Source organism: Zeus faber (genome assembly GCF_960531495.2).
Source record: "Zeus faber genome assembly, chromosome: 17".
Taxonomy (NCBI): Eukaryota; Metazoa; Chordata; class Actinopteri; order Zeiformes; family Zeidae; genus Zeus; species Zeus faber.
The window spans coordinates 24,770,984-24,780,983 of record NC_137204.1 but is presented as its reverse complement, the minus strand read 5'-3'; the positions used below and the strand labels follow the sequence as shown (position 1 = coordinate 24,780,983).

General features: G+C 46.1%; 1 protein-coding gene across 1 annotated transcript; it reads right to left on the bottom strand.

Annotated features, from left to right (window-relative positions):
• Positions 1-3,175: 3,175 nt before the first annotated feature.
• Positions 3,176-6,307, bottom strand: gfi1b (growth factor independent 1B transcription repressor; the record flags this gene model as incomplete). The annotated part of the gene is made up of 7 exons (XM_080018514.1): positions 6,203-6,307; positions 5,668-5,768; positions 5,035-5,220; positions 4,700-4,914; positions 4,299-4,436; positions 3,987-4,152; positions 3,176-3,354 (listed from the first exon to the last, which is right to left on the bottom strand). Exons 2-7 carry the CDS (start codon positions 5,759-5,761, stop codon positions 3,176-3,178), a joined length of 978 nt encoding a protein of 325 aa, XP_079874640.1. The 5' UTR covers positions 5,762-5,768; positions 6,203-6,307.
• Positions 6,308-10,000: the final 3,693 nt, after the last annotated feature.

The following is a 10,000-nucleotide window of genomic DNA, read 5'->3' as shown; positions in this document are numbered from 1 at the left end:
ATATAATGCTAAAAAATAAAAACAAAAAATCTCCGTTTTAACTTATGCCGTGCTTATTGGTAGATCACACACCGATGACTGCACCAAAATCTCACAGCGTGTCCAGCCAAAAGTGGGAATCTGCAGAGAAAACACTGGTTCCAAATAAAAAATTAAAATAAAAATAAAAACACAAGTGGGGCAAAGACCGAAAGAAACAACGACAACGCAGCCACATTTCCCGCTATTCTCCTGTATTTTGAACCTTTCTAAACTAGAAAGAAAAATAGGTCGGCTGCGACCTTGAGGGTAGAGACGGGGAGACTTTCTCAGTCACTCTCTTACCCTACTCGTCAGAGCTCTTATTTGAGTAAAAGTACGCATACCCAGACACAGAGTACTTCTGGGTCCGCCGTGTGCTGCTATTCTCACGTGGCATTGCCAGAAATAAACGGTCAGCTGTAGCACCTGCCGCCACGGGGCTCCACCTCGGGCGTGTGTCACCTAATTCATTCTTCCCGCTTCCCCATGAGCTGCACCCTGAGGCGGCGCCCCACCCCACGCCCCCCCTCCCCCTTCAGGACCCACGTCCTGTTTGCTCGGCCCCGCCCAGGATGATCCCCCGTCTGCCGTTGGGCTCCCTGTGCCGAATTCTGATTTGCCTCTGTCTCGCCACACCAGGATGCAGCGGCGCGGCCCTAACTGTCCCAGGGAATTATGACGGACCCCGTTGCCCAGGTAATACCAACACCATTTGCATAGAGACCTCAGATTTGTTTACCAACTGATCCAAACAGAAGGGCCAATGTCTCCGCCGCCCTGCATGTTGACACTGATTTGGGCTGTTATACCAGCTTGGCCCAACACACAACAGAGTGTATACTGTCTGTAACTGTAACTCTATCTATGTTAAATATCCTCACACCCTACTTTGCCCCTGTTTTCCGAGCCCCCGGAAAAAAAGCCCCCCCCCCACACACACACACAAATATGTCATATGTAAACTGATGTAGTTTATAGTGAACCAGTTGCCTCTTCACATGGGCAGAAAGGTGCACAACTCATGAAACAAATAATAATGAAAACAAATAATTTTTTATTATTTTCAATGGATTATAAGTATTACATAGTATTATTTTAAATTAACAAATACAAATAACAACCCCCGCCCTCCCCATCTAACAATGTTCCCACCGCACCTCCGCCCAATGTTTTTAAAATTAAGTAAACTATTTTCCTGTAAGATTTATTACTATTATTGTTATTATTATTATTTATTTTTATAATTAACAAAATGTACATAATTATAATAATAATAATAATAATAATTATAATAATAACTATTATCCTGATTTATTTTTTAACAAGTCCTGTTTACTGTTTTTTTAATTTATTATTTTACTCTTTCATATTTTTACGCCCCCTACACCCTGCAATGCAAAACTGCAATTCCTCCGCGTCCCTCAAGGGGGGCCGTGCCAAACAGTTTGATCCAAAACTCGTCCCCCTCCCAAAATCCCGTCGGTGGTGCTGCTGGCTCGGCCCTCGAATGTCAGATTTAACTAAGCTGCGTGATGATGTGATTTGCCTGAAGCGGCTCGATGGACTAACAGGTCTGGTGTTTGAGGAAGGTGGTGAGTCTTCGTGAGAGCCACATTTTGTTTGTCGAAGTAAATCCAACAGAATTTGTGGGTGTGGCAGGGTGACAGTTTGTCTAAGCAGGAGTCAATCCCATGTGTTTTTCTTTTGTTTCTTCCCCCAACCAATTTAGGCGCTTACGGTTAATCCTCGTATCCTAATGGCCACAATGCAGAGCAACAGTCAAGCGGCTTCACCGTCACGGTGGCGGAAATCTTTGTCCCGTCGAGTCGTGCTTTCTGGAAATCCGATTTTTTTTTCCCAAGTTCGTTTTTTTTTTTTTTCCTTTTTTACACCAAAGATAAGTTATTACGATTAGATTATCGATTCGTAAAGCACCATCAGAAACACTTAAAATTCAAGTGCACGTTCTATTACAGTATTGGAAATAAATATACAGAAATTAGTAAATGAGCATTTTATTTTCGTGCTATCCTGAATCATATGCAGTTTATGCATTTAATTGTATTGAGATTACGTTTCAGACTAAATCTACTAATCTACTAAATTAGCGCGTTTTGTACTGTATGTGCCCACGACGAGCTCCTGGCTAATTTGCATTGGAGTGTGTACTTTACTGTAAGTGGTTTCTGACAAAAGCGTCGAGAGCAAAATGACCTCGTGCGATATAACGTCGTGCAAAATGCTGTTGGCAAACTCTCCATGTAAGGCCATGTAGGGCGACCCATCTTGTTCACAGATTACGCTCGGGCCGGAGGAGCTGCTCGGCAAACGTATTTGCATGGGTTCCAGGGATGAAATTTGAATGCAGTTCTCACCGCAGTGCGCACGCACGCACGCACACACACGCGCACACACGCACACACACACACACACACACACACACACACACACACACACACACACACACACACACACACACACACACACCCACACACACACACACACACCCCATCCCTGGTGATTTTGACTCGAGGCTACAGTCAGTTAGAGCCGTGCTACATCCTGCTCTGGCAGGAAAGTAACAGTAAAACACACAGAAAGAGCGGAACAGGGAGAAAAATATGTGCACAGCGCTTGTCATGCCATCCCGCAAGACAAATAATTTGGGGAGTTCGACAGGAGTGGCCCTCCTTCGCTGTGATCCGGCGCTCAGACGCAGAGAAAAGGGTGCGTTGCGTGAGGTGGGTGTCTGCAAAGATATTTATTTTATTTTTTCTTGACGGCGCACATATTATTTACATACCATCCAGCAGACACAAAACGTGATAAATAAGTTAAACGCAGCCGTGATGCTTTCCGAGTGACTCCCCCTTTTTTATACTGTACATTTCACATTTATTCTTCATCTACATGCAAGTAGATGAATAAAGTACTTACATAACACTTCATATTTTAATTTATTTTTTTAAGCTTGGACTCCGCCCCACGCACGTCGATTCGTGTCGTGAATAAACGCGGCACGCAATAAAAACAAAGTCCATGTCACCCCCCCCCCGCCCTCCCGCCGGGCCTTCTGCCCGAGAAATGTTTTGAATGCGGTTACGGGTTCGGGCGACGACACGCCCGCCCCCCCTCTCCCGCCCGCGTCGCCTCCTCACTTCAGCCCGTGCTGGCTCTCGTGGTGGCGCCGCAGGTCCACCTTGCGCTGGAAGCCCTTGGCGCAGACCTCGCAGCCGAAGGGTTTGAAGCCCGTGTGCTTCCTGCTGTGGGTGATGAGGTTGGAGCTCTGGCTGAAGGCTTTGCCGCACACTTGGCACTTGTGGGGCTTCTCGCCTGAGAGATGGGAACATGAGAGAGACGTGTTTTTTTGGGGTTGTACTTCCAAGGCCCCCCGACCTCGGGAGTCGGTCCCTCCGAACGGGTGTCTCGAGAGCGGGCGGGTTCGGAACCCCCCCCCCCCCCCCCCCCACGGCCCGACGGCGCTGACGTTCGTCGATGTTTCGCCGCCCAGATTCCCACTTCCTTCACGGCGTACGTGCTGGTTTTTGGGTTTTTTTGTATTCGGTTTCCGTACGCTCGGCAACGCCGCCCGCTGCTTTCCCGGCTCCCCGGCTCTCCAAAACGGAGGCTCACTAAAATAAAAGGTCGCCTCTTCATGACCGGGGCAACGGGGCACAAATGGCGCGACGGCGCGGCTGCGTGTCACGGGGATTGCGTTGGCATCAATGGCCGGGGGGCGAAGGATCGCGCCGTTGTTCAGATTTGGTCAAACACCGGCCTCCGCTGTGTCTGCAAAGAGCTGCTGACACAGAGCGCGGCGCAGAGCAGGAAAGCCAGCTATGCAAATCGGGCGGGAACATTCGTTTATTTTTTCTGATTTATCACCGGGCATTACTGTTCTTGGAAAACGGCTCGTACCTATTTTGCGAGCGCCAGGCGCAAGGCGGCTCGGGGGCCGGACTCACCCGTGTGTATGTACGTGTGTTTCTTCATGTCCGACTTCTGGTGGAACCTCTTGCCGCAGTACTGGCACGGGTACGGCCGCGTGTCCGAGTGGATCAGCAGGTGGGTGGAGAGGGTGGAGGAGCGCTTGAAGGTCTTGCCGCACATCTTGCACTCGAAGCTTTTCTCCTGAGCGACGGCGGAAAAAAAAAATACGAAAACGACACACACACACACGCACGAACGCACACACACACACGCACACACACGGGATTAGAACCGCCCTCCTCGGATCACTGTGAAGGCTTCCACGGCTCCACGGCTCCAAGGTGTACCTGGGAGTGGACGTTCATGTGCTGCTCCAGGCTGACGGCGTGCCCAAAGGTTTTTCGGCAGATGTTGCAGCCGAAGGGTCTGGTCCCGCTGTGGGACCTCCTGACGTGGACCTCCAGCCCGTGAGGCGTTGAGAACACCTGAAGACAACAATGTGAGGAATCCGTGAATGGGGGTGTTTTGTGGTTTTTTTTAACTCCGATTCCATCTAAATCTCAATCCACGGATTTTTTTTTTTTTGACATAGTGTGGATTTTATTAGCAGTAGATTCAAATTAAATCCCCACCCATGGCCGTATTGGGTGACAATAGGCCCCCTAGAGTGACACTCCACGACATTTGAATTCTGGGGTGTACCACACACACAAGCACGCACGCACGCACGCACACACACGTGGAATACCTTGTCGCAGGTAATACAATGGTAGGTGTCGGAGGTGGGGGAGTAGTGGGTGCTGCAGTCCACGGGCTGCTGCGGCTGCGGGCTCTGGCTGACCCGGGCCCCGTACAGACTGCCGGCGTGCTGCAAGACGGACGGGCTGAAAGTCATCTGGGCCAGGTCATAGGAGGAGGGCAGCGGGTCCCACGCAAATGACGGCTTGTAGTACGGAGAGAATTCTGCGGTGGGAGGAAGATACGAAACATTTCTTTGAGTTTACTCGTCGTATTGCAACTCTGATGAACAAACGTACTGATTGGGCCAAATAAGGAGAATGGGGGGTGGCAGGCCCTATTCACCTGTCAGGTAATATGGTGGCGTGGGGGTGACGGGCGGCCTGGTGGGCTCTGGGTGGATGGGGACGGGCTGCTCCAGCTCCTCTCCCTTCTTGCTGGGGGGATAATGGTCCAGCTGAGAAGGCTGACCCACCGACGGTGGTCTCTCTGGAGAATCTGGACTCTGAGCTTCGTCTGACTGGGGGGCTTCTGCTGATTTTCAACAAATAAATGATTGTTTTTTTAACACATTTAACTATTATAAAATGAAATTCTAAAAGTAATTATTATTATTCATAATCATAATATAGTACTAATAATATAATATAATGATATAATAATAATAATATTAATAATAATTTGTTATTGTTTATACATTGTAATCCTAAATAATAATCATTAAAAAAATCATATAATAATAATAATAATAATAATAATAATAATAATAATAATAATTTCCAAATTACGCAATATCAAAATGAGGCAGGGTTTTTCAAATGTTATTTATCTATTTTAAAAAAAGGCCTATTGCTTCTGTATTTACTCAGTGTATGATTTCGGTGGTATCATAAATAATAGAAGCAACAAAATAATTTAACTGTTTTATTATTATTATATAACTTTTTTAATATAGACCACAGGCCTCTTCTCTCTTACCATCCTGTTTTTCTTCTTTTGGTGCGTCGTCATATGATCGGTGCACATTATAGGACGCGCACCTTTTGTTTTTCACCAAAAATGACCGTGGCATGTTGAGGCTGAGGACGAGAAAACAACGACGCTGTGATGCGCGACAAAAAAAACCAAGATATTCGGCTTGAATTCAACTGAATCACGAATTGTAAAAGTTTGTTGAGCACAAAAAGAAACCGCCAAGACCGATATGAGTGTGATTAATCGAACAGGAAATATTGTTTCGGACGATTTAGAAATAGCCATATTATAAATACAAAAATATTCATAAATAAAAAGTGTTATTTCTCTGGAAATGTAATGTTTAAATCATCTCGCCGACAAATAAGGACAACTATACTTAGACGTATGGGACGGTGTTAAAAGTAAAAGCAGTTTTAATTTAACTATTTAACCAATTTCCCAGCACCGGAGCGATTTGCTCTTCACCCGAATCAGCCGTTATAACGAAATAGTCGCTGTTCATTTACGTGTTTTGAGGGGGAAGGTCCGAACTCACCTCCGGTCGCGGCGGCGGCGAAGCGGGGACGGTCCTGGTTCATTAAGAGGGCGCCTGTCTGTTAAATCCTTTCCGACAAACCGGCGTAAAGCATCGCACTCGGCGCTTTCTTCGTCCCCCCCTGATTTCCAATCAGATAAATTGAGCTGGAATCTGACTGCGCTCTCAGCCAATGGGAGCGCGGCGCGCAGGCGGGGATTTGCGTAGAAAAACACGCGCGGGGCCTTATTATTATGAGAAGGGCCTGGGAGCCACAGAAAGCAATAAACCGCCACCGCCCCCCCCACCCCCGCTCCAAAAAAATTGCCCCCAAAAAACCCAAACAAACAAATAAATTGTAATTGTTAAAATGCAAAACGAACGAACAGGTTTCTGGCTGAATAACTTGTCGTTTTATGAGTCAGAATAACTGCGCTCGCACGACAGGCCTAAATAAAAACCAATGGAATAATCACCACACGGGAGGGGTGGGTTGGGGGCATTTTGTCTCCCTGTCAAATCAGTACATTACATTTAAAGTCTGAATGTTTAACTTGTTCCGGCTGACTGTATCACGTTTCTGAAATACCCACATTTCTTAAACTTTAAAACCTCTTTTTTGTTTCTTCTATTTTATTGAATTTTGTAATTCGTTCCCGAGCTGGTGAGTGACATGTCAAAATCCTGAAAACCCTTAACCCGGGGCTTTTTTTTCTTCAAGGTTTTATAAGGTGCTCTAGCTGTATATGAAACTATTTTCCTCTGAAAGTTTATTTTTTTATTTTTAATTTTAATCAGTTAAGAGTTTTGCCCGAATTGGAAAAAAAAAACATTGGGTTGGTCTGATATCCTAAAATACCCTATGGTGCATACAAGTGAAAGAGTGGAGTTACACCAGGAGTTAAAATACGTTTAGAAAAACAATCATGTTTTGGCCAAAGTTTGTGTATAATTTTCACAATATAAATCGACCCCATTCGCTGATACAATTTAAAGGCGCCTTTGTCCCCTTTTTGAAGTGCAGATGGAGGTGTGAAGGGGGGGAAAAAAAGGTGACGGTTCAAACACAAAACATCAACAACAAACACTGTTTGGTTTCCGGGATTTACAGTCTGATACTGCAAGATTTATCCTCCTGCAGGACCAACTCCGGCTCCTCCATAGATACACACACACCCCGACCAGCAGCGGATTAACACTGTTGACTTACACCTGTTTGCATTATTCTAGTCCTCGTAACGCTGAGCTGCAGTGGAACGTTCAAGCAACGGACCGTGTTGCACTGCAGCCCCGCTCCCAAGCTGCAGGCCTGTTTGTCTGCAACACGGCAGCTCTGCAGACGCGGTGGAGGGTGAGACGAACGACAATCGTTGCGTCGGACAAACCGTCTCATCGCCGTCAAATCAGAGGACCCGCGGGGGGTCGGCGGAGGAGAGGTGCGGTGCCGCCATCCTGTGGTATCCTCTCGGTACTGAGGTTTGGAAGGACCCCTGGGGTTGATAAACCACGTCACCAGGAATGTCGCTCGCCACAGTCTAACATGTGATTGTTTTTTTCAAAGATGAAGGAGTAGCAATCGTTAATAACCATAAATAATAAATACTACTAAAAATAATAATAAATAGTTATAATAATAAATAATTATAAACACTACTACTACAGTAACTAATTTATAATAATAATAATGAATACCTATAATATTAATAATAAATAATAATGATAATAATAATAATATAAAGGAATAAAATAAGATTAAATATAGATTGGGTCCCAGGTTTGACATATAACATTTCATTATTAAAAGAAATATCATCCTGACAGTTACTTTCAGAACCATAGTTAAAAAATATATATTATTCATACTATATAATAGATGCTACTATTTTAGAGCATTGATTATATTTACACAAAGACTATTAATGGGTCATTCGAGGATCGATCTTTTGATACTATTCTTGACTTGCACTTTTCATATTATTAATAGATAAATAATATACAGGTCATTATTTTTCATTTCACACGTTTTTCTTGGGGTTTTTTTCTATAAAAAAACGTATATTTTTTGTCACACTGAATATAATTCTTCAGTTATAAGATCTGTATTTTTACTTCTTTTTTTTTTTTTTTTTAATTAAGAAAAACAAAAGGTTTGTCGTCGAATGATGACGTAATCCGCACGTCGCACAAGGTCAAGTGGTCCGTAGTAGGCACGTGGGGCAGCTGAGACCACAGCGACACCGTGTGGAGAGCCTGAGTTACAGCAAAAAAATAAAAATACGAGGGCATGGCGTTCCCATTTTTAATTTTCTGATATTCATATTCATTCAACTATGAAAGCGTCAATGTCTCGTCGAATGGGCACATATTTTACAAGATTACATTACATTTAGCAGACGCTTTTATCCAAAGCGACTTACAATTATTCAAACACTGACGGACGCAGCCATCAGGAGCAATTAGGGGGTTAAGTGTCTTGCTCAAGGGACACTACAGCATGCTAGCAGGAGGAGCCTGGGATCAAAACCAGCAACCTTTAGATTACTAGACCACCAGCTCTACCGCCTGAGCTACCATCCCACAATTAAATATTTATTTAATTTGTTTCAATGAAAGCAAACCAAGTATGAAGGGAGTATCAGCCATTCAGCAAATGAGGCATATAATGACTGCTTCTACAGAGTAGTTTAGTCCTTTCCTGGATCACGAAGGTGCTGCAGGGACTTTGGCACTACACGTGGCTTAACAGAGTCTGCATAATGATGGTGCTAGTCCTCCATTCCAGACATACAGCCTTGCTGTTAGTGTGCAAAACCTGAAGTAGGGCGACAGGTCCCAAAGTGACTCGTGCAGCCAACACAAGTCTACATCCCTGACATTCTTCTCCCTCCACTGATGCACTTTGTCCAGCGCCTCCTTCCGCTTATCTGCACCAGAGGAGAAGACGATCTTGCAGCCCACCTCGGCTTGGACCGTGTCCACACTGGTGGGCGTCACCCAGTAGGCTGGAGCGTCGGTGACCGTCCTAGTCCCTCTATCCGCCCAGCTTGCCTCAAACAGAGAGATCCCCAAACCCGTCTGCAAGACTCCGCTACGCCGGCCATGCACATGCAGCGTTGCACCACTCCGCACGGCCCACTGGAACTGAGGATCACCCATGGCTTGAGCGGAGGTCCACTGAGGCGCCGGGAGTGCAAAACCCTAAGACACAAATAACATTGAAGGCCACAATCAAAATATTGACAGCTTATCGCCACTGCAAACCACGCATTTTGGTGATAGCAAACCAACCGAACCAAGGGTGAAAGCCACGCTGTGGTGACTAGGTGTGATGCAGTGTTGGCCTTGGAGAAAAACAAGTTGTGTTGTTGAGTTTGGTGTGGCGACATAGAGGGGTGTGTGTGTGTGTGTGTGTGTGTTGTCAGGTCAGTCAGTCAGTCAGTCAGTCAGGTCAGTCAGGTCAGTCAGTCAGTCAGTCAGTCAGTCAGTCAGTCAGTGTGTGTGTGTGTGTGTGTGTGTGTGTGTGTGTGTGTGTGTGTGTGTGTGTGTGTGTGTGTGTGTGTGTGGCGAGTCGCGACTACCTACCTTTGCGCGAACGACGGTTGTCTGGGTCGTCGGCCCTGAACATCCGCGGGCGTCCGCCTCCGTCCGTTTGGAAACCGAAGCTGCGGCCCCGGGAGACGTATGAGCACCGCACCGCTCGGAAGTGCAAGCGCTCACACCGCGGACGAGGTCGGAAAACGGACACGCCTGGAGCGTTACCTGCGGCGGCTCGCCGAGATCACCCGACGCCCTTTGTTTCATCGAAGCAGCGCCCGTCTG